This window comes from Pelodiscus sinensis, unplaced genomic scaffold (genome assembly GCF_049634645.1).
Source record: "Pelodiscus sinensis isolate JC-2024 unplaced genomic scaffold, ASM4963464v1 ctg55, whole genome shotgun sequence".
Lineage (NCBI taxonomy): Eukaryota > Metazoa > Chordata > Testudines > Trionychidae > Pelodiscus > Pelodiscus sinensis.
In genome coordinates, this window is record NW_027465994.1 from 768,201 (window position 1) to 795,365 (window position 27,165).

General features: G+C 59.2%; 4 protein-coding genes and 1 long non-coding RNA gene across 14 annotated transcripts in view; 4 read left to right on the forward strand and 1 right to left on the reverse strand.

The window, feature by feature from the left end:
* The window catches only part of LOC102461791 (bromodomain-containing protein 8), a 57,270-nt gene extending 56,187 nt beyond the window's left edge, over positions 1–1,083 (forward strand). For all 8 annotated transcript variants that reach the window (XR_012900104.1, XM_075917876.1, XM_075917879.1 and 5 more), the window contains one exon: positions 610–1,083. Coding sequence is in view for 7 of the 8 variants with exons in the window: in XM_075917876.1 (XP_075773991.1) it covers positions 610–735 (126 nt within the window). In the remaining variant the exon portion in view is untranslated. The remainder of the gene's footprint in view (positions 1–609) is intronic.
* Positions 1,084–1,162: 79 nt separating this feature from the next.
* On the reverse strand, positions 1,163–7,138 carry LOC142825760 (uncharacterized). Its single transcript, XR_012900109.1, has 3 exons — positions 7,003–7,138; positions 4,670–4,783; positions 1,163–1,296 (listed from the first exon to the last, which is right to left on the reverse strand). It is a non-coding gene; the product is annotated as an uncharacterized LOC142825760 (long non-coding RNA).
* A 146-nt stretch (positions 7,139–7,284) lies between these two features.
* Positions 7,285–14,005, forward strand: LMAN2 (lectin, mannose binding 2). Of its 2 annotated transcripts, none has more exons than XM_075917902.1 (8): positions 7,285–7,545; positions 8,456–8,574; positions 8,652–8,769; positions 10,231–10,310; positions 11,767–11,928; positions 12,841–12,955; positions 13,189–13,308; positions 13,720–14,005. In XM_075917902.1, the coding sequence occupies exons 1-8, from the start codon at positions 7,356–7,358 to the stop codon at positions 13,878–13,880; spliced, it is 1,065 nt and encodes a 354-aa protein (XP_075774017.1). In that variant the 5' UTR covers positions 7,285–7,355; the 3' UTR covers positions 13,881–14,005. The 2 variants fall into 2 exon arrangements, with proteins under 2 accessions (XP_075774017.1, XP_075774018.1); XM_075917903.1 differs by lacking the exon at positions 7,285–7,545 and adding an exon at positions 8,392–8,401.
* Positions 14,006–14,151: 146 nt separating this feature from the next.
* TMED9 (transmembrane p24 trafficking protein 9) lies at positions 14,152–22,293 on the forward strand. Its single transcript, XM_075917907.1, has 5 exons — positions 14,152–16,551; positions 18,571–18,671; positions 19,609–19,734; positions 19,822–19,968; positions 20,669–22,293. Exons 1-5 carry the CDS (start codon positions 16,398–16,400, stop codon positions 20,816–20,818), a joined length of 678 nt encoding a protein of 225 aa, XP_075774022.1. The 5' UTR covers positions 14,152–16,397; the 3' UTR covers positions 20,819–22,293.
* A 226-nt stretch (positions 22,294–22,519) lies between these two features.
* Positions 22,520–26,546, forward strand: B4GALT7 (beta-1,4-galactosyltransferase 7). 2 transcript variants are annotated; one of them, XM_075917904.1, is made up of 6 exons: positions 22,537–22,798; positions 23,591–23,929; positions 24,567–24,792; positions 25,566–25,649; positions 25,852–25,956; positions 26,124–26,546. In XM_075917904.1, exons 1-6 carry the CDS (start codon positions 22,770–22,772, stop codon positions 26,277–26,279), a joined length of 939 nt encoding a protein of 312 aa, XP_075774019.1. In that variant the 5' UTR covers positions 22,537–22,769; the 3' UTR covers positions 26,280–26,546. The 2 variants fall into 2 exon arrangements, with proteins under 2 accessions (XP_075774020.1, XP_075774019.1); XM_075917905.1 differs by lacking the exon at positions 25,566–25,649 and having other exon boundaries at positions 22,520–22,798.
* Positions 26,547–27,165: the final 619 nt, after the last annotated feature.

The following is a 27,165-nucleotide window of genomic DNA, read 5'->3' on the forward strand; positions in this document are numbered from 1 at the left end:
CTAGTGTATGGTCAGAGGGCGCTTTCATCTTTGTTCCTAAAGAATCTAGTTAGCCGAGACTGGCGGCATACTCTGTTCTCCTCTAGCAGGTCCTTTACATTATTTGTATAACACAATGTGCAGGGCTGCTCCTGGGTTTTATCTTCTTGAGGGGTGTCTCCAGCTGATGTCACCTGCCTCCTTCCTGACCAAACATTGTACCTGCTGTGACCTCTCGCCTTCCTTGGAAAGTGTGGCTGGGCCCCATCCGGCCAGGCACTTCGGATATTCCTGGATCAGAAAGGCCCAGCTAGGGCATGAGTTGGGGAAGATAAGCTGTTCGCAAATGGGGTCAGGCTCTGAGCAGATGGGGGCCTGGTAACCCCTATTAAGCAACAGCTGGCATCTGTGGTGTGAAGTCAGGATGCATTTTGCTTTAAAAAATATTTTGGGAGGGAATGAGTTGGGGGCTGCCTCTGGCACTGAGCCCGCAGGGGGCATGCGCCTGGGAGTGCCTGCGACTACTTTTGACACATCCCTAGGCATACAAAGCATTGGGCACCATCTGCCCCAAATGTAGTGGTGCCCTATGCAGCTGGCCCTGTGATACCTCTTCCTCCTCTTCCTCAGGATCTAGGAACAGCTGGAGGCTCAAAGCGCCCGACCTGTGTGATAATGATCAAGCCACATGAGGAGTACCAGGAGGCATATGATGAGTGTTGGGAGGAGGTGGTATCCCTTCCTGTCCCCCTGTGAAGGACCATGGAAGGCCTGCTGGAGCTTCTGGCTGGTTGGGCATATATACTGGCCTCTGAGGACTTTACAAAACGATACATGAAATGAGCTGCTCCTTCAGCTGCCTGCTGGGTCTCCGTGCAGGGAGCATGCTGCATGAACCCATGGCTTCTCCCCAAACAACCTTGTTCTGAACAACAGTAGTGGTTTCTGGGAGGGGAGGGAGATGGTGACAACGCTCTCTCCTTGTGGGGAAGGGGAGAGCAAGCTTCCTGGCCCAGGCAGCATTCTTGTGAGGGAAGAGCCCGAGGAACGAGCAGCAAAACAGACCTGCTGTGTGGTGCATGGAATAAATGGATTTGTACAGTCCTTAGCTTGTTGCAGCCTTTAGTAAAGCAGCCAGGCTTGGTAAGTGCAGGGATGGGCCTAAAGGCTGCTAGTAGGAATCGGGGGAGGACGCTGGGAAAATGACATAGTCCAGGAGCCCACTTTCTTTGGGGCCCAGTGGGATTCATTCTGGAATAAACGGGCCATTGCTCTTGGTGCCGAAGCTGGAGAAGGTGGTGTCCTGTTCAATCCAGCCTAGAAAGAGAGTCTGATAAGACTGGGATTGTTCAACTTAGAAAAGAGGAGACTATGGGGGGGGTATGACAGAGGTCTATACAATCATGACCAATGTAGCGAAAATACATAAGGAAAAGTACCTTGCTGCCATAACAAGAACTAGGGGTCACCAAATGAAATTAACAGGTAGCAGGTTTAAAACAAAAAAGTGTTTCTTCAGACAGCTCAGTCAACCTGTGGAACTCCCTGCCGACAGGATATGGGGATAGAGCGTGGATGTTCTTCTGTTTAGCCCAGCCACAGCTTGTGGGACCCATGGGCCTGTGTGAGGAGGCGAAGTGGAGCCTGGGCTAACTGAGGGCAAGGCAAGACCCTGCCTAGCTCCTGCACCATGCACATGGCCTCTCTCTGCATCAGAAATATCCGCCTCCTGCAGGCTTCCTTGTAGGATTGCTGTAGGGGGAGAGGAATCTGGACTTTCCTCCAGCCCCAGAGTAGCTGCTCCCCACACCCATTGGGGAGGCATTGAAGCCTTGTGTTTCTTCTCCCTCTTCTGGTGAGGAGCTGGGGTGGTGGCCCCAGGCTGGGCTCTGACCTGCAGTCAGGCATGATGGGCTGCAACATTGCCAGGCCCATCAGTTCCATCCTAAGCAGGGGAAAACCCCTTTCCTGTCCCCACTGCTGTGCTGGCTGGCTCTGGGGAGAGCTGGGAAGGACCATTTGAGCCACCCCAGCATCTCATTCAGCGCAAGAGGCCGGACAGCACCTGGCAGACTGTGCCTTGGGCAAGCAGGGAGCAGCTCCATGTGCTGAAGCAGATCAGACAGCGCTCCCAGCTGGCTCTGAAAGCCAGTGAGGCAAATAAACAAGGATGAGCAACCACTTGCTCTACTCTCAGCAGGCCCTGTCAGCACGGCCGCCCATGGGTGCTGGGAGATGGGGCTGAGGAGCTCCACATACACATGCTGGTGCCAGGCCAGCTTTCCCCAAGACCAGCGCTGTCCTTGCCTTGTGCCTGGCCACACTGCAGTCTCCTGTGGAGCCCCAGCCAGGGCACAGGCAGCGGCAGCATGTCTCTCATGCTGGGTGCAGCTCTCAGGTGAGTTCACCCACCGGCTGGATGCAGCTCTTCTAATTCCTGCTGCTCAGGGATGTAAGTGATGCAACAGAGCCCCCCGTGCCAGGGCTGAGCTGTGGCACCACAGTGCCCAGCCCTTCCCTTGATCCTGAGCTGCTCAGCAGCAGGCCAGGAAAAGGTACCAGCATGGAAGCCACCATGTGCTGGAAGACCCAGGAGGTAGCAGCAGTAGCGGTCAGAAGCTGTGGAAATGCAGACAGCATGTGGAGCTAACTCTGAAAGCCCCAGGTGCAAATGCTCTGGGGGCAGACCCGGAAGGTCTAGCTGTGCACACTGCATCCCATGCAGATGGGGGATACGTAATGACCATGTCTGAGGAGCAGCTTGTCCCTAGGAAACATGGCACTTGAGAGAGCTGGTCAGGCCGAGAGCCCAGCGCAGAGAACATAAGAACGGCCGTACTGGGTCAGACCAAAGGTCCATCTAGCCCAGTATCCTGTCTACCGACAGTGGCCAGCACCAGGTACCCCAGAGAGGGTGGACCGAAGATAATGATCAAGCAATTTGTCTCCTGCCATCCCTCTCCAGCCTCTGACAGACAGAGGCCAAGAACACCATTTTATCCCCTGGCTACTAGCCTTTTATGGACCTAACCTCCATGAAATTATCTAGCTTCTCTTTAAACTCTATTATAGTCCTAGCCTTCACAGCCTCCTCTGGCGAGGAGTTCCACAGGTTGACTACACGCTGTGTGAAGAAGAACTTTCTTTTATTAGTTTTAAACCTGCTCCCCATTCATTTCATTTGGTGTCCTCTAGTTCTTCTATTATAGGAACTAATAAATAACTTTTCTTTATCGGCCCTCTCCACACCACTCATGATTTTATAGACCTCTATCATATCCCCCCTCAGTCTCCTCTTTTCTAAGCTGACAGGACACTGGGCTAGATGAACCTTTGGGCTGACCCGGTACGGCCGTTCTTATGATGGGATTTCACTACTTTCTCCAGTGCTGTCATTTTCTACTTTGAAGTTACCACAAACCACTGATTGCCATAGAGAGACTACTGGGACGAGGGGCTGTTATGAACAAGACAGGGATCAACTGTTCTCTATGTCCACTGATGGCGGGACCATGAGGAAAGGCTTCATCTGCAGCAAGGGAGATTTGGGGTTTCAGACCCGGGTGGACAGACACTGCCAGGGAAAGCTCAGATTGCCTTGGTCCTGTCTCGGGGCTGAAGCTGGACTCTGTAGCCTCCAAGTCCCTTCCAGCCTCTCATTGCTCTGATGCTACAGAACACTCAGTCACACCTGATGCCACAAAGGGTGACCAAGGAGTCAGAAGCCAGGCCTGTGCCCCCAGTGAGCACAAAGACTGACAGGAGATTGGCAAGATGGGCACGGGCCAGAGCCCCAGGAGGAGTCAGACTCTGTGAGCACAGGCAAAGGAAAATCTCCCCCGGGGACTGTAAGCATCTGTGGTGAAGCCCAGCCCAGAGAAGTGAAGTGAAGGCAGACATCATGGAAACAAGCCATGAGCAGGGCTCACCCAGCGAGAGGGGGAGATGAAATGCCCTGAGGGACAGACTGAGCCATATTAAAGCAGCCAGAATGTGGTGAAATAAGTTAGGCTGTCTACACTGGCAGCTTTTTGAAGAAGAGTTCTTGTGCAAACATTCTTCCACAAGACAGTAGCTACACGGCCATGTGCTTTTGCGCAAGTGCATCCATGGCAGTGTAGACGCTCTCTTGCGCAAGAAAGCTCTGATGGCCATTTTAACCATAGGGGCTTCTTGTGCAAGAAATTCCTGTTGCCGGTCTACACTGCCCTTTTTGGAAGAGCTCTTGCACAAGAGGGCTTATTCCACATGGGGAGAGGAATAACTTCTGGAAGAAGCCCTGTTTTACAATGCTATACTGTAAATTTACTTGTGCAAGAATGCTCATGCAGTGTAGACAGTAGGCAAATTTTTGCACAAGAACAACTGTTATTGCTCAAGAAGCTGCCAGTGTAGATGTAGCCTGATTGTACTGGTGATGGTTTGGCCCAAGTTAGCAGTGTTTTACTTCAGTAACATTATCTAAGAGCAGGGCCACCTGCTATAGAATAAATTCTCGGGACAGGTAGCCATGGTATGCTTTGGCCAGCCTCTTGGTTTCTGTGTGATCCCTCTGGCTGGGGAAGAACCAAAGCAGGCCAGTAACAGTCTCCATGCTGGTCTGCTTGCCATAAAGCTACTCCCCTGCCCAGGCTTAGTGTCCTGAGTCTCCATGGGCCCCCTTTCCCACACCTCGCCCCTCCATTCTCACCCCTCCTTGGGCCGTATTTCATGGGCTGATGCAAGACCTGGTCTTCCACACCTGCCCTTACAGTCCTTTTGCTTCCAGGGGTTTTCTTGTATCCTCTCTGGGTGGGGAGGCCATCTGTAAAGCCAGATAAAGACACTTTTTATTTCCCTCCTCTTGTATAGACTTTCCCTGGGGCAGGAAGCCCTTGTTCCATTCTCCCACACCACTCGAGGAAAGTGCAAAATTCAAGATAGATTCCGGCACCAGCTGCCAGGGTCAGTCAAATATCTACGAGTCAGAAGCAGTGTAGCCTGTCTCAAGGACCCACAATTCTCCCACACTCAGTGTTTCTTGCTAATGGGCTATTAGGTCTGTCAGGGTGGCTCACTACAAAAACTTCCAGGGGGAGCTGAGTTATAGACTAACTGGAAAAACTTAAAACAACGAATAGTCTAGCAGCACCTTAAAGACTAACAACATGTCAAGCTTTCATGGACACAGCCCACTCCTCCATTGGAAAGCTCAGGATGCCATCAACATATTAGATCTTTAAGGTGCTGCTAGATGATTCATTTGGTTTTTTAAAGTTTTCACTACAAAAAGTAATTTACCCTCTTTTGGTATTTTCACCTCCCTACCAACTGTTGGGAATGGGCCACACCCTCCCTGAGGGAATGTAACTCCTTAGCACAGGTCGCGTGCCATCCCCATCTCGGCATGTTGCCTCTGACAAGTGGGCCAGACCAGCACAGCTTACACCTCAAGTACGTCTATAGGACGCCACAGGACTCACCTCAGCTGGCACCCGCAATTGCCAACCCTCCCCCCAGCCTCAGCCAGCACCCCCAGCCTCAGCCAGCCCCCCCATCTGCAACCCTCCCCCCCAGCCTCAGCCAGCACCCCCAGCCAGCCCCCCCGTCTGCAACCCTCCCCCCAGCCTCAGCCAGCCCCCCCTGTCTGCAACCCTCCCCCCCAGCCTCAGCCAGCACCCCCAGCCTCAGCCAGCCCCCCCGTCTGCAACCCTCCCCCCCCAGCCTCAGCCAGCCCCCCGTCTGCAACCCTCCCCCCCAGCCTCAGCCAGCCCCCCCCGTCTGCAACCCTCCCCCCCAGCCTCAGCCAGCACCCCCGTCTGCAACCCTCCCCCCCAGCCTCAGCCAGCACCCCCAGCCTCAGCCAGCCCCCCCGTCTGCAACCCTTCCCCCCAGCCTCAGCCAGCCCCCCCCGTCTGCAACCCTTCCCCCCAGCCTCAGCCAGCCCCCCCGTCTGCAACCCTCCCCCCCAGCCTCAGCCAGCACCCCCAGCCAGCCCCCCCGTCTGCAACCCTCCCCCCAGCCTCAGCCAGGCCCCCGTCTGCAACCCGCACCCCCAGCCTCAGCCAGCCCCCCGTCTGCAACCCTCCCCCCCAGCCTCAGCCAGCCCCCCCCGTCTGCAACCCTCCCCCCCAGCCTCAGCCAGCACCCCCAGCCTCAGCTAGCCCCCCCGTCTGCAACCCTCCCCCCCAGCCTCAGCCAGCCCCCCCGTCTGCAACCCGCACCCCCAGCCTCAGCCAGCACCCCCAGCCTCAGCTAGCCCCCCCGTCTGCAACCCGCACCCCCAGCCTCAGCCAGCCCCCCCGTCTGCAACCCGCACCCCCAGCCTCAGCCAGCACCCCCAGCCTCAGCTAGCCCCCCCGTCTGCAACCCTCCCCCCCAGCCTCAGCCAGCCCCCCCCGTCTGCAACCCTCCCCCCCCAGCCTCAGCCAGCCCCCCCCGTCTGCAACCCTCCCCCCCAGCCTCAGCCAGCCCCCCGTCTGCAACCCTCCCCCCCAGCCTCAGCCAGCACCCCCCAGCCTCAGCCAGCCCCCCCCGTCTGCAACCCTCCCCCCCAGCCTCAGCCAGCCCCCCCGTCTGCAACCCTCCCCCCCAGCCTCAGCCAGCCCCCCCGTCTGCAACCCTCCCCCCCAGCCTCAGCCAGCCCCCCGTCTGCAACCCTCCCCCCCAGCCTCAGCCAGCCCCCCCGTCTGCAACCCTCCCCCCCCAGCCTCAGCCAGCCCCCCCGTCTGCAACCCTCCCCCCCAGCCTCAGCCAGCCCCCCCGTCTGCAACCCTCCCCCCCAGCCTCAGCCAGCACCCCCAGCCTCAGCCAGCCCCCCCGTCTGCAACCCTCCCCCCCAGCCTCAGCCAGCCCCCCCGTCTGCAACCCTCCCCCCCAGCCTCAGCCAGCCCCCCCCGTCTGCAACCCTCCCCCCCAGCCTCAGCCAGCCCCCCCAGTCTGCAACCCTCCCCCCCAGCCTGCCGCCCTCCCCCCATCTGCAATCCCGGCCTAAGGGGGGGGGGGGGGGCTGGGTCCGGCTGCAGGGAAAGGGCGGTGCACAACCTGTGGCAGTGGGGTCACGTGGTCCGTGGGGGGGGGTCACGTGCCCCTCACGGCCCGAGGGGGCGGGGCGATGTCAACGGGTTGCGGCGGGAGCCGAGCGACGCGCAGGAGACACGGTCAAACTACAGCTCCCGGCATGCCACGGTGCGACGGGCCTAACCCCACTGCATGCCGGGAGTCACAGTCTGAGCCCCCTCCGCTGCCATGGCCACGGGAATGACGTGTCGCTCTCGCGGTCGCTGCGCTGCTTGGGGGCGGAGTCTCCCCCGGAAGCTCCGTCGGGCCGAGGTGCAGTCGGAGGTCTCGCGCGGCGCGTGCCCTGCGGCCGGAAGCCGGAAGCGGCGGCGAGCGGGATGGCGGCGGCTCCGGGCGGAGGCGGCTGCGCGCGCCGCGGGCGGTGGGGCCGGGGCTGCCCGGCGCGCGGCCTCGTGTCCGGGGCGCTGCTGCTCCTGGCGTCCGGGCTGCGGCGCGGGGCGGCCGAGCTGACCGACGGGCACAGCGAGCACCTGAAGCGCGAGCACTCGCTGACCCAGCCCTACCAGGGTGAGCGCCGGGCCGGGCCGTGCCGTGCCGGGCTCACCGCCCCTCCCCCCCCGGCCCTACCGGGGTGAGCGCCGCCCCTCCCCCCCCGGCCCTACCGGGGTGAGCGCCGCCCCCCCCCCCAGCCCTACCAGGGTGAGCGCCGCCCCTCCCCCCCCCGGCCCTACCGGGGTGAGCGCCGCCCCTCCCCCCCCCAGCCCTACCAGGGTGAGCGCCGCCCCTCCCCCCCCCGGCCCTACCGGGGTGAGCGCCGCCCCTCCCCCCCCCCCCAGCCCTACCGGGGTGAGCGCCGCCCCTCCCCCCCAGCCCTACCGGGGTGAGCGCCGGGCCCACCGCCCCTCCCCCCCCCCCGGCCCTACCGGGGTGAGCGCCGCCCCCCCCCCCCGGCCCTACCGGGGTGAGCGCCGGGCCGGGCCGTGCCGGGCTCACCGCCCCTCCTCCCCCCCCCCCAGCCCTACCGGGGTGAGCGCCGCCCCTCCCCCCCCAGCCCTACCGGGGTGAGCGCCGCCCCTCCCCCCCAGCCCTACCGGGGTGAGCGCCGGGCCCACCGCCCCTCCCCCCCCCCGGCCCTACCGGGGTGAGCGCCGCCCCTCCCCCCCCGGCCCTACCGGGGTGAGCGCCGCCCCTCCCCCCCCCCCGGCCCTACCGGGGTGAGCGCCGCCCCTCCCCCCCCCCCAGCCCTACCGGGGTGAGCGCCGCCCCTCCCCCCCCCCAGCCCTACCGGGGTGAGCGCCGCCCCTCCCCCCCCCCGGCCCTACCGGGGTGAGCGCCGCCCCTCCCCCCCCCCCGGCCCTACCGGGGTGAGCGCCGGGCCGCGCTGGGCCGGGCTCACCGCCCCTCCCCCCCCAGCCCTACCAGGGTGAGCGCCGGGCTGGGCTGGGCTGGGCCGCACTCACCGCCTCTCCCCCCCCAGGGCTCGGCTCCAGCTCCATGCCCCTGTGGGACTTCCAGGGCAGCACCATGCTCACCAGCCAGTACGTGCGCCTGACACCGGATGAGCGCAGCAAGGAGGGCTCCATCTGGAACCGCGTGGTGAGCGGGGCTGCCGCGGCCGGAGAGCACGGGGGGCAGCGGGCGGTGGGGGCTGAGCGCGACTCCCTCTCTTGCAGCCCTGTTTCCTCAAGGACTGGGAGCTCCACGTCCACTTCAGGATCCACGGCGCAGGCAAGAAGAACCTGCATGGGGATGGCTTCGCCCTGTGGTATACCCGGGAGCGCCTCACGCCAGGTACGCTGCAGGCGGTGGTGCATGCGCTTCCTCCCGCTGCAGGAGGACGAGGGGGCAAAGTTCCTGTCGTCTTGGCTTCATCTTTTCAGTAACTTCTTGCAGCAGCTCCGGAGGGAGAAATGTAACTAGTATGTCAGGTAACACTGAGCTGCCCCTTCGAGCATGTTTCTAGGCAGCAGGAGTGGGGGTTGCTGCTCCTCTCTGCCAAGTATCTATGCTCAAAGTCAGAGAGGCAAGGTGGGTGAGGCAATATCTTGTTTTGGACCCACTTCTGTTGGCCAGACACAAACTTTTGAGCTAAATGTAATCCTTTTTCAGGGCTGGGAAATTAACTCCTAACGTGTGTTGAGCTACATTTCCATTTTTAGACTATGGAGGGCTAGAGTGCTGAGTCCTGAGTCTGCATCACTTCAGGACTTGCCCTGACTGAAGCTGGGTTGGTTTGCCCCATCATAGAGCACATGACGCTTGCAGCTGTTCTTGGTATCAAAAGTCTCACTGTTCTTTAGCACCTAAGATCTCCATTAGTGCTATCCTCTATAGAAGCTACTTGTAACAATGAATTAAAGAGTATTTATTCACATTGCTTGGGCAGAGGCTGCATGAAAGGCATGTGATTTGCTGGGGAGGTGCATTTCATGAACTCCCACTGGCTGATTCAATAGTTGCTGTAGTCTGTTCATTAAAAGCATAGCTAATTGTTTGCTCTTAATGTTCACTAGTCCAAATAATAAACTTAATCAAGTCTATTGACTAAAGACAAAGCCTTAAAGTACAGAAATGAAATATTACTCTTCTTCTGGGAAGCCATTCTTGGTTTGCAGCATGTTTACCTTACATAGAATGTGTGTTTCAAAGATTCACCCCCAAAACCACTTGTGTATAGAATGGTTGCTGTCTATTACAAAGCATTTTATCACAACTTGGATTCAACCCACTCATTTGTACTAGTTCCTGAACTTGTTGTTCTGTACCCTTATTTTATCTTTGTTCTGGATATTAGCATTCCAGGCATTGATCCATGAAAGTAGCTGCCCGACCTGTACCCTGGAAGAATATTAATGGATTTTGCCTTTGACAGTGTTCCTAGCCCTTATGTAAATGCTGAGTTGCCCTGTTCAAAGGTATCATGGGGTAGACCAGTGAAAAGCATTGTGGGTAAAACCAGTACAAGCCAGTTGGCACAGATATCCAACAGTTTCCATGTCATTCACTTCATACATAATGAGGGTGGTGTCAGTAGTATGTGTAACACATTTGTTGGCTAACAATGGGATGTGACCTTCACCAGAGACTGGTCACTACAATGCAGAGTGGTTGGTCCTTGGTGCCCTTCTCCATCTCGTGTTTACTGAAAAAGTGAAGAATCTACCTTATGTACAGTGGGGGTGGCTTGTAGTTCTGCATAGCCCCTTTTTGAGATGCCTCTGTGTCCTCTATTAACTCTGTGCCTTGTTTTAGGTCCTGTCTTTGGCAGCAAAGATAACTTCCATGGCTTGGCCATTTTCCTGGATACATACCCCAATGATGAAGCAACAGAGGTAAGAGGTAACAGCCTGAGGAGGCCCAAGACTCCTGGCAGCATGGACAGAGTTCATTGTGCCTCATATCAAGGAGCTATCTTTTCCTGCTGTGTGGCTTTGGCACATCACTTATGTGGGCAAGGGGCTGTGGGGTTGGCCTGAGTGTACAGGGGGGTAGTGGAAGGGTGAGGAAGAGCTGTATGTAGTGGGGGAAGGCTTAGGACATGTTCAGTCAGTAGCCCAGGCCCATTTTCCTGACTAGAAAGAACCTGTTTTCAGGGTGTCTGATTCCTGCTGCCATAGGGAGGGGAAGCAAGGAACAAACATGACCCTTGTGAGTTGCGCCACTCACTAGCTATACATAGGAAAAACTTAAAACGACAGGTCAGAGAAATCCTTTCCTGAGAGTTTCCTCGCTTCATCCAGCCCTTACGACAATGATTTAGTAAACGTCTGTTACTAGATCATAGGTAAATCCTGCCAGATTAAGGCTGCCCTTGATTACCAACAGGCTCCATGGAAATGGAGCAGAGTAGTACAAGGAAGGAACTCCTGTCTAATCATTCCTATACTAATTCTTAAGCCTGCATCTAGCCTGGCAGGAATCCATCCAAAATCTGTGTTCCCGGCGGAGTGTCTTTGATTCGCATCCATTCTCCTATGTGCGTGCAAGTCTTATGACATATTCTGGCTGTCATAGTAACAGGGTAGCTAATGCCTTGAGTTCCATCTTCTCCATCTCCTCAAACATAAACTGCTTTAGTTCACTTTCAGGGCCCTTTTAGTGACCTCTCCTCCACCCCGCACTGCTACCTCTGTATTAGCAGCAGCATCACGGGGCAGCAGCTGGCTCCCTGGAAGCTAGTGTGTGCTGGAAGCTGGCTTAAAAGCCAGCTCCCAGTGTGCAGCGACTGCTTCCCCACTCTGCAGGTGCTGGTAACTGTGTAACTGTTGAGATTTTCATCGGTTACAAGTTTTCCCAATTACCCATGTTTTAACATCCCTATGCCTAGTTGCATGCCCACCCAATAGTAAGAAGCGTTTGCCACAGGTGGCATAAGAACTGGACAGAAGGATCTCTCTGCATCTGTTTCCTTCAACAAAACACATCCTAAAGTCAACTTATCCTAGAAAAGAACATTTCTTATCTGCTGCTCTTCTTCATTGGACCCCGGTGGGCAAAAGCCATAAATTCAGTACCCCAGGGAACAGAAGGTCTGTTTCATGGCAGAGTGCCTCGTCCTCTAGGGGATGCCACAGGCCCTGCCGGGGGGGCTTAGTGCTCGGGCCTGTGGGAAGCTGGGAATGAGCAACAGGGGCGGGTCACTTTATGGTTCCCTCTGGGCCTAAATGGACCACTGGTCTGAGCCAGTGTGACCGTTCTCCTGTGTGGGGCATGCCTGTCCTTAAAGGGAGTGCAATCCACTCCCAGCCTGCAGGCGGCTTGCAGTACTGTTCTCCTCTGCCCCCGCAGCGTGTGTTTCCATACATCTCTGCCATGGTGAATAACGGCTCCCTGGCCTACGACCACAGTAAGGATGGGCGCTGGACGGAGCTAGCAGGCTGCACAGCTGATCTTCGAAATCGGAACCATGACACTTTCCTGGCAGTTCGCTACTCCAGGGGCCGACTAACGGTGAGATGGCTTGGGAGATGGTGCTGAGCTCCATGTCTGTTGCTGGCTCTCTGGGCCATGCACTGGGGTTTGTGCTGAGGAAGGCAGCATGCCAAGGCCAATGGTAAAAGGACTGTTCTCCTAGCACCTGGACCAGCCAATCTGCCTCTTGCCACTGGCTCCAGAGAGGCTGATGGTGAACCAGGCAGCACTCTGCACCAGTGGGGGCCAGGGCCTTCCCACTTTTTCAAAGCCAGTGCCTGGCCTGGCCACTTTTCAATGGGGTGGACCCACCCTCTTCCCCCCTGAGGCCCCAGCCCTGAGACAGCCCATTTTGGAGCCTGGCTAGGGAAGGGAGCCTGGGCAGTGTGGAAGCCACACACGTGGACCCTCACCTGCCTGCATGCCTCCCCAGGGGAGGTGGAGAGTCTGCAATTCCACACCAGCTGCCCACACAGCTTTCCCCGACTCTGGCCAGGAGGGGGTCCTCCAAGCCAGAGCCTGGTTATGGTAAGAGCCATGCAGGCATCTGTGGGGGGGCTGCAACGTGGCCCTTACACCTGCTAGGGATGAGGGGTGAGGACACAAGCCGGAGGTGGCTTACAGGAGCCTGCCCGCACTGCATGGAAGGTCCACAGCTGCCTGTGAGGCTCTGATCCTGGTTGGGCTACAGCTCCAAGGCCCCACCCTTGGATGGAGCCGCACAGACAGCTATGGGGAGCCAGCTCAGCCCCTCCATTTCAATCTGTCCTGGTCTGGGAGCCCTGGGGCTTGGATATGGGCAGGGAGCCCCACTCTGACGGCCAGCTGGGGCTCCCTAGCCACACTCTAGTTCTAGCTTTGCTGAGGGCGGGGCCTCATGGGGTGCCCCCTTGGGAAGACTCTGAAGCCCTTGCTGCTTCTTCCTCTGGTGAAGTTTCCCTTTCTGGGCAGGTGATGACGGATGTGGAGGACAAGAATGAGTGGAAGAACTGCATCGACATTGCAGGGGTCCGACTGCCCACTGGCTACTTCTTTGGGGCTTCTGCTGGCACGGGGGACCTGTCTGGTGAGCGCTCCTTTCAAACTGCAGTCTGCTCTGGGGGTGGGTGGCCTGGGCACTCGGCACAGGAGAGGAGACCAGCAGTCTGGGAAAGAGCAGGCTCCTTGGCTAGGCGTGGGGAAAGCCTCTCCCAAGAAAAGCCCGCCAGAGACAGAGAGGAATCTTTCCCGTGCCTTTGTGGCCATGCAGCTCGGAGAGCACTGTGACCCCGTGACATCATACCGGTGCTTGTTTCCTAGACAATCATGACATCATCTCAATGAAGCTATTTCAGCTGATGGTAGAGCATCCACCGGAGGAAGAGAACATTGACTGGACAAAGATCGAGCCCAGCGTCAGCCTCCTTAAGTCCCCAAAAGGTGAGCCCTGTGGGCCCTAAGATGGAGGGTTCCTGTGTCATCCCTCGAGACCTCAGAAAGGTGGTGGCCTGGCAAAGACCTAGACTGACCGATGCTGAGCCCTCAGCCACAAGCAATGGAAGATCCACGTAGCATCACTGGTGGGAGGGCATGTCTTCCACACAGCCCGGAGGTGGAATGGAGATTCTGCCACCCCAGCCTGAGCAATGGAATTTCCTTGCCTGTTCTTAACGCAGGAACACCAGACATGGATATTGACCTGCCCAAAAGCCATTCTTTTGGGAGGGATTTGGCACATCAGCCGTAGCCCATTCAGCCATCTGAGAGATGGGAGACCAAGCCCGAGGTGGGAAGTGGGAGACTTGTGGGGCAGAGCATTCTGCTGTAAGCCTTGCTCTTTCCTGCCTACAGACAACGTGGATGACCCTACAGGGAACTTCCGAAGTGGGCCCCTGACTGGTTGGAAGGTGTTCCTGCTGCTGCTCTGCGCCTTGCTGGGCATCATTGTGTGTGCTGTGGTGGGGGCTGTGGTGTTCCAGAGACGGCAGGAGAGGAACAAGCGTTTTTACTAGAAGAGCTGGCCTGGCCCTGGCCCTGGCCCCGGCCCAACTGTGATCTTTTCTACACGAGAGTGTACAAAACTCTGCTTTCTAAAAAGCTGTTTTTGGAGAAATAAGAGGAGTGTTTTGGTATCTTGTTCCTGCCTCCTGGAAGGGGTGTGTGTCAAACAAGCAGGAAGTGAGAGAGCAAGCGCTGCCTGCTGTGGGCCAGTGCCCACGCTCCCTCGGTGGATCTAGCACTGGCTCCCAGGGTAAGAGTGAGGCGGAGCTGTTTGTTCGATGGACTGGATGGGGGAATGTAGCCACGGGAAGGGTCTCACCCTGGATGGATGTGTAATGTAACAGGTTCTGTGGGCACTGTTGAGAGGATCAAATCAGGGCAAATTGCTTTAACACATGCCTGCTTGCAGTCCAGGACTGGTGTGGTGCTTCATAGGGAAGGACCCCACTCAGAGTACACCCCACTGGCTAGCAGGCAACCAAGCAATCCCTTCAAGCCCTGCAGCATTTCCTTTATCACCAGCAGTTCACTCATTGCACTGCTGACAGGTTCACAAATCCAAAGAGGTTATTCTAACTGTAAAGGACCAAGCCACGTTCCCAGGTCACTTTATACCTCCGATCTCACCCAACAGAGCATGCTGTGCCCACCCTTAAAGATTTATTCATAAAAGAAAGGTTGAGTAAAATTTGCTGAAGGAAACAAATTGCACACACTAACCACAAAGTTCCTGGTGCAGGCCTGTAGTTGAGATGGAATAAATAAGTCTCTGGAATACATCCTTTGGTAGGATGGGCCATCAGTCCTGGCCTCAGTTCATAGTAAAGCTGCTCCTGCACTGATGAACTGGCATGCAGACCAAATGCAGGGAATTCCATTCTTCTCACTGCGTAGTGTGTTCAAGATGCAGTTTGCCACATGTCCATGCCTGACTCATTGCTTAGCAGCTGTTGCTTACCTGCTTGTCTGCAAGTTGGCAGAAAAATTCCTTAGACGTGGATTGCACCAATCATGGTCTGTTGTGAGTCAAGGGCTCTGAAAATTTGCAGATGATACCAAACTGCTCAATATAGTTAAGAGCAAAGCAGACTGTGAAGAGCTTCAAAAAGATCTCACCCAACTAACTGATTGGGCAACAAAATGGCAAATAAAATTTAATGTTGATAAATATAAACTAATGCACCTTGGGAAAACTAATCCGGACTATATATACAATATGATAGGGACTAATTTGGCTACAACTACTCAAGAAAGATCTTGGAGTCATTGTGGATAGTTCTCCGAAAACATCCATTCCGTGCGCAGCGCAGTCAAAAAAGCAAATAGAATGTTAGGCGTCATTAAAAAAGGGATAGAGAATAAGGAAAGGTTCAGAAAAGGGCAACAAAAATTTTTAGGGGTTTACAATGGGTCCCCTGTGAAGAGAGATTAATAAGATTTGGACTTTTCATCTTAGAAAAGAGGAGACTAAGGGGGAATAGGATAGAGGCTTATAAAATTGACTAATGTGGAAAAAGTAAATAAGGAAATGTTATTTACTTATTCCCACAGTATTAGAACTAGGGCTCACAAAATGAAATTAAGAGGCAGTAGGTTTAAAAAAAAACAAAGGAAGTTTATCACACAGCGCACCATCAACCTGTGGAACTCCTTGCCAGAGGATGTGGTGAAGGCTACAAATTGAACAGGGTTCAAAAAAGAGCTAGATAGCCATTGATGGACCTAACCTCCATGAATCGATTAGCCAGGATGGGTAGGAATGGTGGCCCTAGCCTTTGTTTCTCTGCAGGTGGCTGACAGGAGGGATCCCATCAGGATTACCTGTTGTGTTCCCTCCCTCTGGGGCATCTCCTGGGCACTGTTGGCAGATGATGCTGGGCTAGATGGATCATTGGTCTGGCTGAGGTTTCTCACTGAAGCAAATACGTGAAATATCAGTAGAGCCAGGTCTTGTAATGTGGGCTGTTAAATCTAGTTTAACTAATTGATTAGTCATTGAGCTGGGCAGGTGCAGCTGGGCTGGGCTGACTTTGAAAGGCGCTAGGAGCCCCCTGGCGCTCAATGCACTGGGAAGGGGTGGCAGCCTGAGCCCTTGGGCCGGGCACCCCGCTGTGCTCTGAGCGTGGGTAACTCAGGAGCCGGCAGGGGCGCGGATTCTAGAGGGGCATGAGCGATTCCCCTCCAGCGGGGGGGACCGGCCGTTAATCCGGCTCAGGCTCCGGCCCCCCCTTGCTGCCTCGGCTACAGCTGGCGAGCGGGGGCGCGACCGGCCTTTGCCTGCTCGCTCACGTCCCGGTGCACGTGGGCCGCGGAAACCGGCTCAGCAAAGCACCAGCCTCCCGTGCACCCCTCACCCGGCCACTTGGTACAGCCTGCGGGGCAAACACGCACCATGGGCGCGCCCCTCAGAACCCCAGGCACGTTATGGGCGGGCAGCCCAGGGGGCGGGGCAACGGTAAGGGCTCGCGCGGGGACTGCCGGGAGTTGTAGTCCCGTCCCGAGAGGCCGCACGTGACGTGACGGGCAAGATGGCGGCTCGCGGTGGCCTCGGTCTGGCCCTGCCGCTGCTGCTGCTGCTGCTGGCGGGCGCCGTGGGCCGGAGCCGCGGCCTCTACTTCCACCTGGGCGAGACGGAGCGACGCTGCTTCCTGGAGGAGATCCCGGACGAGACCATGGTGATAGGTAGGGGGGCACGGGCCGGGGGGGGCGGGATACGGGCACGGGCCGGGGGGGGCGGAGGGGAGCCGGGGGGGGCGGGATACGGGCACGGGCCGGGGGGGGCGGAGGGGAGCCGGGGGGGGCGGGATACGGGCACGGGCCGGGGGGGGCGGAGGGGAGCCGGGGGGGGCGGGATACGGGCACGGGCCGGGGGGGGCAGAGGGGAGCCGGGGGGGGCGGGATACGGGCACGGGCCGGGGGAGCGGAGGGGATTCGGGGGGGGGGGCGGGATACGGGCACGGGCCGGGGGGGGCGGAGGGGAGTCGGGGGGGGGCGGGATACGGGCACGGGCCGGGGGGGCGGAGGGGAGCCGGGGGGGGCGGGATACGGGCACGGGCCGGGGGGGGCGGAGGGGAGTCGGGGGGGGCGGGATACGGGCACGGGCCGGGGGGGCGGAGGGGAGCCGGGGGGGGCGGGGGGGGGGGCGGGATACGGGCACGGGCCGGGGGGGCGGAGGGGAGCCGGGGGGGGCGGGATACGGGCACGGGCCGGGGGGGGCGGAGGGGAGCCGGGGGGGGCGGGATACGGGCACGGGCCGGGGGGGGGGCACGGGCCGGGGGGGGCAGAGGGGAGTCGGGGGGGGCGGGATACGGGCACGGGCCGGGGGGGGCGGGATACGGGCACGGGCCGGGGGGGGCGGAGGGGAGCCGGGGGGGGGCGGGATACGGGCACGGGCCGGGGGGGGCGGAGGGGAGCCGGGGGGGGCGGGATAAGGGCACGGGCCAGGGGGGGCGGAGGGGAGCCGGGGGGGCGGGATACGGGCACGGGCCGGGGGGGGCGGAGGGGAGCCGGGGGGGCGGGATACGGGCACGGGCCGGGGGGGGCGGAGGGGAGCCGGGGGGGGCGGGATACGGGCACGGGCCGGGGGGGGCGGAGGGGAGCCGGGGGGGGCAGAGGGGAGTCGGGGGGGGGCGGGATACGGGCACGGGCCGGGGGGGCGGAGGGGAGTCGGGGGGGGCGGGATACGGGCCGGGGGGGGCGGAGGGGAGTCGGGGGGGGCGGGATACGGGCACGGGCCGGGGGGGGGCGGAGGGGAGTCGGGGGGGGCGGGATACGGGCACGGGCCAGGGGGGGCGAAGGGGAGTCGGGGGGGGGCGGGATACGGGCACGGGCCGGGGGGGGCGGAGGGGAGTCGGGGGGGCGGGATACGGGCACGGGGCGGAGGGGAGTCGGGGGGGCGGGATACGGGCACGGGGCGGAGGGGAGTCGGGGGGGCGGGATACGGGCACGGGGCGGAGGGGAGTCGGGGGGCGAGATACGGGCACGGGCCGGGGGGGGCGGAGGGGAGTCGGGGGGGGTGGGATACGGGCACGGGCCGGGGGAGAGTCGGGGGGCGGGATACGGGCTCAGGCCGGAGGGGAGTCGGGGGGCGGGATACGGGCACGGGCCGGGGGGGCAGGGAGTCGGGGACGGGATACGGGCATAGGTCTGGGGAGCGGAGGGGACTTGGGAGTGGAGGGATATGGGCACGGGTCGGGGGAGCTGGGGGGATGGGTTGGGAGGGGTGAGTGTGGGACTGAGGCCAGGAGGGGAGTGAGCAGCAGTCAGGGAACACAGGCAGAGGCCAAGGGGGGCAGCAGATGGAGGCTGCAGATTCCCTGGGGTAGGTAATTGAAGCATTGTCTGGGGCTGGGGTAAGGATTTGACATTGTGATTAATCGGCGAGTCGATTAGTGGCTAGGGGGCGCTCGCTATCCGGCTGCGCCTCTCCCTTTGAAGTGTGCAGGAGCGGCCTGGGGCTCTTGTACCTCTCCAGGAGAGGGGCGCAGCAGTCAGCACTCCATGCAAACAGGGACTGCTTGTCCATGCTGCCATTTCCTGCCCTGTGCCTCTGCCTGCCTCCCCACACAGACAGTGTAGTGAGGAGCTAGCTTTTAACCTAGCTCCTCCTCCTCCTCACCCTGCCCTTGGTGCTTCTGATTCAGTGGGGGGGGGGGGGGGGCATGAGGAGCAGGGTGGGGCTTATGGTGCTGCCTCCTGCAGGGAATTACCGCACCCAGCTCTATGATAAGCAGAGGGAGGATTACATGCCTGCCACACCCGGGCTCGGCATGCTGGTGGAAGTGAAGGATCCTGATGATAAGGTACCTGGTTTTGGGGAGAAGATACGGGTGCCTCTTTCAGCCTTGGTTAGGTGCGCTAGCTCTGCCCTCATATCCATCCCGTGGGGGCCCCAAACCTGCAGCAGTGAGACTGAACAACCCAGACCCAGGGCCCATAGTGAGGGCTGCTCTGTTTGCTGCTGACTCTGGTGCCCCACAGACCATTAAGGCTTTGTCCACGTAGCATCTTAAATGAGACAACTCTTCCTGGTATGAAGTCACCACAGATACTGGTGAGTCTGCCATGGGCAAACTCTGGGTTTAAGTGGGTCTGCCTCATTTTTCTCTTGCTGCCTGGTTCTGGGAAGTTCTTGGCAACATGATGTTGACTATAGTTCTGTCAGTTCCAGTTTGAATTAAGAAATTAGAAAACTAAGCTCCTTTTAACTGCTTCCCTGTAAAGGGAGCTGCTCTAATTAGGGCAGTGACTGTTGATCCCCATGGTACATGGTGGCCAGTCACTTCTAGTCTGGTTCAATCCGAGATGTATTGATGCTCGGGTCCTGGACGTGTGCAATGAGGCCTAGACAGAGCTCTTCCTCTCTCTTCCCAGTCTCTCCTCCCCGTGCATTTATTTGGAGTCCAGCTTGTTTAGAAATTGCTAATGAACAGGCTCTAAAGTTCAGTAGAATGACTCTCTGGAGAGCGACTAACTGAAATGCTGATTTGGCCCACACACTTGGCCTTCTGCGATGCTCTGACTGACATCTGAGCAGCTAGCACAGGGGATTTGTAGGGGCCTGTGAATCTTCCTTGCCACCTAGATCTCACCACAGAGCAGTTTTTGGCCATACGGACTCTCTAGCTGTCGGAACAAGTGTTCCGCCAGAGAGCTCCATGCCCCTGCTGTCGCTCCACGGAGGTACTGCATGCAAATCCTGGCTTAGCTGGGCACTGCAGCCCTGTCCTTCTCTTCCAGGTTGTCTTGTCGAGGCAGTACGGCTCTGAGGGCAGATTCACCTTCACCTCACACACTCCCGGAGAGCATCAGATCTGCCTGCATTCCAACTCCACCAGATTCTCTCTCTTTGCAGGGGGTGTGCTGGTAAGGGGGGCCCATGCAGGACCGGGGGGAGGGGGTCATATGGAACTGCGGTAGAACCTCTGATGGTGGTGTCTTGTCTTGCTGCAGAGGGTCCACCTAGATATCCAGGTCGGGGAACATGCCAATGACTATGCTGAGATTGCTGCCAAAGACAAGCTGAGTGAGCTGCAGCTCCGAGTGCGGCAGCTTATCGAGCAGGTGGAGCAAATACAGAAGGAGCAGAACTACCAGCGGGTGAGCCACCTAGAGCAGTGTGGCCGCCCCTGTGCTCTCACTGGAGATGCGGCATGGCTGTGTTTGTGGTAGGGATGTAAAATCCCGGTTAGTCAGTTAACTAGTTATGTTTAACCAGTTAACTGATTCAACAGGATCCTATTGGAAACTGTCCCAGCCTGGCCTGCCCCCACCCCCAGCTGCTGCTGCCATGCCCTCCCACACATTGTGGTGAGGCTGCTGTCTTCTGCCACAGGACCGCACAGCACACATGAGGCTGTAGGCTCCTTCTCGCTCCCTCCTTCCCACATGTGAGAGTCTGCTGGCTCCTGCTGCCAACGGGGGAGGCCCCTCTGTGCGTTAGGTTGCCAGCTGCTACTGCTGCCACCATCATCTCCCTGCTTCCATGGCAAGGCTGCCGGCTACCATCCCCCTTGCCTTGCATGGGGCTGGAGCAGCCTTCGGCATGTGGCAGGCCACAAGCGGGGAGCTGCTCCCAGGTACTGGTCAACCATTACCCGGCAAGCATCACCCATTAAGGGTAATCAGCCAGCTGGTTACCTGTTCACATCCCTCGCTTGTGGGTTGGGGAGGTCACCCAGCTGGAAGATGATTACTAGATTTCTGAGACACGAGGACCATGGGAAACCCCTGATCTCTGGGGCCCAGGAAGCTCAGTCGGTATTCCTTGTCTGATCTGGTCTTGTTTTCCTTGCTGCAGTGGCGAGAGGAGCGGTTCCGGCAGACCAGTGAGAGCACCAACCAGCGGGTTCTCTGGTGGTCCATTGTCCAGACCCTCATCCTTGTTGCCATTGGCGTATGGCAGATGAGGCACCTCAAGAGTTTCTTTGAAGCCAAGAAACTGGTATAAAGAGAGCACCCAGCACGAGCTAACAGCCCTCTCTTCACAGAGGCAGCTCTCTGAGATTCAGCAGCCTGGGCCAATCATGTCCTCCTTCCCCCAGCTCTGCAGCTGGTTGGACTGTCACGCCTCCACCATTCTCTCCCGCCAGTGTGGTGGGATGTCCTCCTATTGGTTTATGCGGTTTCACTCACACTCAGTCTGTGGTGCGTACATGCTCCATTACTGTAGTATCCGAGTGCCTCTCACTGTGCAACACATTTATCTCAGCTCTGCTGGGAGGTAGATAGGGATATTCTTGTCCTGAGGTCCAGAGACTACTTGCCTCAGGGTCTGCACCGAGTCTCTAGTAGAGCAGGAATTTAAATCCAGTCTCAGGCTAGTACCCTAATCATTGGACTGTCTTCCCTGGAAATAAAGGGTAGAGTATTAACCCTGCATGGATTCCTTCAGAGTGCCCTGACAGTCCACAGGAAGTCTGGACCTGCCTTCCTCCAAATGGCATTTGAACTCTTGACAGGAGGGGTGAAGTCTGTCTGTCTCTTCCTGTGGATTTCCTCCTATCCCAAGACTTGCCCCCTACAATGAGCTGTGGTCCCCTTTCCAAGGAGGCTGGAATCCTCATCTCTTTAACCAGAACCAGTATTTTCTTCATGCCAAGACACTGTTATAAAGAGAGGAGGAAGCTTTTGCAAACAGCTCTATTGTACACAGAACCTTCAGTCAGGTGCTGAAACCTGCCATGACTAAGTCCTGAACTGGCTGCTCTGTGCTGCAGTTGGATGGCTCCAGAGAGGACAGCGGGGATTGTGGTGGCAAAGGAGACTGCACTACCATGGCTTTCTGAGGTTCCTGGCCTGTCCCTACACTGACTGTGTATTAATACATAATGTGAAGGGACTGCAGAGTGATTACAACTAGCTGCCTTGGGGCTGAGGCAGTAGGATTGTGTCTGCTGTGGATGTTTTGAAGGTGCTAAATTACCTTGCTGTGCTATAGCGGTACCGTGGGATTAGAACCACACAAGGTGCTATGCAGGGATGGCTGCATATTTCAGTTTAGCATTGCTCATCCTTTGTTTTCCTATTCCGTTAGGTTGGCGGTAGGGATATGGGTGCAAGGCAAAGCTGTTCTATCTTCCCAATTCATCATTTGTTCTCTGAGAGCCTGCTGCGTGTGGGGCACTTCCTTTTCAAGGTGGTGTAGTGGTGGGTCAGTTAGCATCAGTCCGTATGAGTAATAGGGGGAGAAGTCATGCTCAGCTTCCTGTTCCACAATGCTGCAGCCACCTCTCCCCTTCTACTGGGCTTCAGCATGACCCTGGCTGCAAGGTGGGGCACCTGCAGCAAGCAGTGAAACAGATTGGTTGATGCAAACAAGGGGCTGTGGCAGAGCAAAGGGGGTCCTGGTTACTGAGTTTTGGACACTTTGTCCTAAATTGTGAATTTCTAATAAAGAGCTCTCTAGGGAAGAGCTTGTGTGCACCCCTAGACTCCTGCTCTCTGTGCCTTCTGCTTGCTCGGTGGAAAACAGGTGGCTGACTACAGCTGGGATGAAAACCCTCTTCGGGGAAGAGTTTCCCCTCTGGGCGAAGTGAGCTGTGCCCATGTCAGGAGGGGCTCCTGGGCCACCGGGCAGGGCGGGGTAGCTGCGGTGCTGGGGTCCTTGTAATGGGTCCCTCGCGGAGGGGAGAGGGGGCTGATGCTGGGGGGGATGCTCCACTGCCAGTGGGTGGCTTTCGGGGAGGGGGAGCGACGAAGGCGCCGCTATAACACCCGGAGGCGGGGCCTGCCCCTGTTGGGCTGGGACGTGTGGCCGGCAGGCGCCGCTGGAGCCACGCGCCGGCCGGAACCACGTGTCGGCGGAACTGCCGGGCCGGGCCGCGTTTCCGGGGGACCGCGCTCGGCGCCGGACCTGGTGACGTCACCGTGTCCGGTCCGCCCCGGCGCCGCCTGGGAGCATGTTCCCGCCCCGGAGGAGGGCGGCGGTGTAAGTGCGGGGGGAGGGGGGCTGAGTGGGGTGATGGGGAGCGGGGCGGGGGGGCTGAGTGGGGTGATGGGGAGCGGGGCGGGGGGGCTCAGTGGGGTGATGGGGAGCGGGGTGGGGGGGCTGAGTGGGGTGATGGGGGAGCGGGACGGGGGGGCTGAGTGGGGTGATGGGGAGCGGGGCAGGGGGGCTGGGGGGACTCAGTGGGGTGATGGGGAGCGGGGCGGGGGGGCTCAGTGGGGTGATGGGGAGCGGGGTGGGAGGGCTGAGTGGGGTGATGGGGGAGCGGGACGGGGGGGCTGAGTGGGGTGATGGGGAGGGGGGGCTGGGGGGACTCAGTGGGGTGATGGGGAGTGGGGCGGGGGGGCTGGGTGGGGTGATGGGGGAGCGGGGTGGGGGGGCTGGGGGCTCAGTGGGGTGATGGGGGAGCGGGACGGGGGGGCTGGGGGGACTCAGTGGGGTGATGGGGAGTGGGGCGGGGGGGCTGGGTGGGGTGATGGGGGAGCGGGGTGGGGGGGCTGGGGGCTCAGTGGGGTGATGGGGAGCGGGGCGGGGTGACTGGGGGGCTCAGTGGGGTGATGGGGGAGCAGGACGGGGGGGCTGGGGGGCTCAGTGGGGTAATGAGGGAACGGGAGGGGCTGGGGAAAGCGAGCGGGAGCTCAGTGGGGTAATGGGGGGGGCGTGGGGTAGTCTCTGGAGCTCCGGGAAGGGATGGTGTAGTGAGTAGAGCAGGGGTCTGAGAGCAGCAAGGGGCAGCGTAGTCTGACCCTGAACCCTGACTCTCCCTTGCCCTAGGTCCCACCTGTCACGGAATTGCTCCGTCTTTCAGCTCTTCTTCCTCGCACTGCTCCTAGGCTTCGCCTCACTGCTGTGGCTGCAGCTGAGCTGCTCTGGTGAGGGGGCCCGTCAGGGCCGTGGGGTAGCAGCCCCTGATCCGTTGAAGCCTTGCCCCTGGGAGTCCCGAGCCTCATGGGCTGAGGACCCATCGTGGGGCCCACACCGCCTGGCACTGCTGATCCCATTCCGGGAGCGCTTCGAGGAGCTGCTGGCCTTCGTACCCCACATGCATCGCTTCCTAAGCAGGAAGAGGATCCGCCACCACATCTTTGTGCTCAACCAGGTGGATCATTACAGGTATGGTCCTGTGCCAGCCACACAGCTGTGCCCTGCCCCACGTCCCTGTGCCAGGCTTGGAGCAGCCACACCCCAGGGCATTCTTTGTGCCACCACGGAGCCAGGACTCCTGGGGTCTAGACTTCCTCTGAGACCCCAGCAAGTCACTAAGCACCCATCTCCCAAATTGCCTAACTATAAAATGGGGATCACATGCTTCTCTCCTGATGGGAGAGAGTGACCTTCAGGGCTTAGCAAGCTCTGTATCTGTGGGCGTGGATGGAGAGAGGCACAGCTCAGTTTTGCCATGTGAACCCAAATGATGTGTCTGTGCAGGGCTCTAGGCATCTGTTTAGCCTCCACTCCACTTTCCCAAAGGGCTTGCCTTAGAACAGTCTCATTGCTTTAGCCCTGTGCTGGCTACAGTAGCCAGGCACCCTGCCCCTCATGGCTAGGCTGCGTGTATTCTGTGTCCTCTGTGTGGGTCTGGTTCAGTGCTGAGTTGCTGAACCTGGGATCCCAGCTGTGAAGCCCAGAGACGCTCAATGCAGAGGGTAACAGTCACAGCCTGTCTGAGAGGCAAGTGAGCCACCCACTGCGTCTAAGGGAGGCCTGATGTTCCTGGGGCTGGGGTAAGATTTTCCTGGGTTTTGAGCAGGTTTAACAGAGCATCTCTGATTAACGTTGGCTTCCTGGAGAGTGGCAATGACACCGATTACATCGCCATGCACGACGTCGACCTGCTGCCACGCAACGAGGAGCTGGACTACGGCTTCCCGGAGGCAGGGCCCTTCCACGTGGCGTCCCCAGAGCTGCACCCGCTGTACCACTACAAAACCTATGTGGGTGGCATCCTCCTGCTCACCAAGCAGCACTACGAGATGGTACGTCCCTGGCAGCCTGAGCGAGGATCCGTGTTCTCCTCCCCGAAAGGCGAGACATGTTGGGAAGGGAGCTATTGCGGGGAGGGATTGTGTCAGGAATGGGGCTTGTGAGCTGAGCTGCTTGGGATCTTGTGCTCTGCCTTTGGCCCCAGGCTCTTCCCCTGTGCATCAGATGCTGAGGCAGGGGGACAGTATTCCTGCTCGTTTTTTATGTCCATAGGCTACGAGCGCCAGTATGGAGATGATGTGCTGCACGTGGATGGACTATGGCGGGGCTGGGACCGAGGGGTGCAGGCTCGGTGATGGGAATGAGGGGTTTGGGCTGCGGGGGTGAAGGCTGTGGCTGGGGATGTGGGATAGGGTTGGGGGTGACAGGATTGGGTACAGGCTCCCCTAGGAGAGAGGGCTCCCCCCCATTCCAATCTTACTGCAGCAGCTCCAGGACAGGTGAGAAGCACTTCTCTGCCAGATGTGGCAGCTCCCTTGAGGCTGGATTGGGCTGGGGGAAGGCTGCCTCCCTCCTGGCTACAGCAGGGCCGTGCTGCTGGGGACAGTGGGGGAAGACCTCAGAGAAGGTGCCTCTCCCCCAGCCATGGCAGCTCCTTGCTGTCCCAGACACGCTGCTCCGGCCCCAGCCGGGGGAGAACGCTCTCTTCCCTGGCGGTGGCAGCCCTGAGCTCCTGTGTGGGGCTAGTCATCTGCATGGCTGCCCAGCTTAGAGGGAACCTTAGGGGGACAAGCACGTCTACCCCCGTGACACCCTCTCCTTCCAGTGCAATGGCATGTCCAACCGCTTCTGGGGCTGGGGGCGAGAGGATGATGAGTTCTATCGACGCATCAAAGGGGCTGGACTACAGGTAGGGATGCTCTCCTGTCGCCCTTTCCCTGGGCCCAGCCACCCGGATCTCAGCAAGCACCTGGGAGAGGAGGCTCCCTGCTGGTCCCTGTGTCCCGCTTCCCAAAGGGGAGGGGGTGATGGGGTGCAGGAAGCCCTCGGACCTGGGCATTTGGTGTAGGCAGACTCTCTGCTGCCTGATGCAGGCTCCACTTTCTCCCCAGCTTTTCCGCCCTTCTGGAATAAAGACCGGCTACAAGACCTTCCAGCACCTTCACGACCCCGCCTGGAGGAAACGTGACCAGAAGCGCATTGCTACCCAGAAACAGGTCTGAGCTGCTCTCGAGGGCAGGGTGGGGCAGGGGCCTGCTCCCCTTGGCCCTGGAGGGGCAGCAGAGAAGCAGAGTCTCTCTCTGAGCTGGCTGGGTCTGTTTCTCTGCCGCTGTGCCAGCTGGCTGCCCACGGTGGGAGCTCACTGCCACCTTCTCTCCTGCAGGAGCAGTTCAAGGTGGATCGGGACGGCGGCCTGAGCAATGTGCGGTATCAAGTCGAGTCCCGCACATCGCTGACTGTGGCTGGAGCTCCCTGCACGGTCCTCAATGTCCTGCTGGACTGTGATACCAGCGAGACCCCCTGGTGCACATTCAGCTGAGCAGCCTGCCCTGGCCACACTCAACGCCTGCCGTGCCAAGGTGCCATGAGGCTGCAGCACGAGGGCTGGGCCGTGGGCAGGACAGGTGGAAGGAGGCTGAGAGGCAGGCCAGCTCCTCGCTCGGTGCAGCTTGGAGGGCAGAACTCACTGGCCCCCGCACAGATGCTGGCATCACCGCAGGACGGCCGCTGCCTCCTTGCATAGAGCCGCCGCCGGGCTCCAAGAGGACAATAAAGCACCGTCAGGCCCATGCGAGGCCAGTGCCCTGGTCTCCATGCAGTGCCCGTCCGCAGCCGAGGGCAGGCATCACCCCCCTCTGCTCTGTGTCAGAGGGGAAGCAGGGCTGGGAGATCCCCCGCTCCCTGGCAGGGCCACTGGGACTGCGGTGCTCAGGGCAGGGGGCCAGGCATGGAGGCTCATGAGAGGAGTGGGGCCCTGGGGCTGGCTGGCATTTCAGCAGGGAGTGGGGCTTAGTGGCTACACCGCTCCCTGAACCTGTAGCTGCCAGGTCTCCTGCCCACTTCCTTTCTGTGGAGTAAGGTCTGGTTTCACAGTCTGCATTCTCCGAGGGCACCAGTAGCGTCATGCCCAGCCGTCTCCATGGGGTGCCCCCCACTGCCCTGCTCTCTCCCCACTCTGCGCAGGAAACCCCATACAGTCTGCCCCTGGAGAGGAATGGCTGCTAATCACCTGGCTGCAGGAATCCAGCCCAGGGCTCCTCTGCAGACACAGGGCTTCCTGTACCTCCAGCTGAGCCTGCCGGCCGCAGGGAGCAGCAGGTCTAGCCGTGGTTCTGGTGAAAGAGGGCCAGGACCTGGCCCCTGCCTGTTCTGGGGGTGCAGTGTAATTCAGCTTCCGCTGGTCGGGGGATTCTCCACCACTGGTA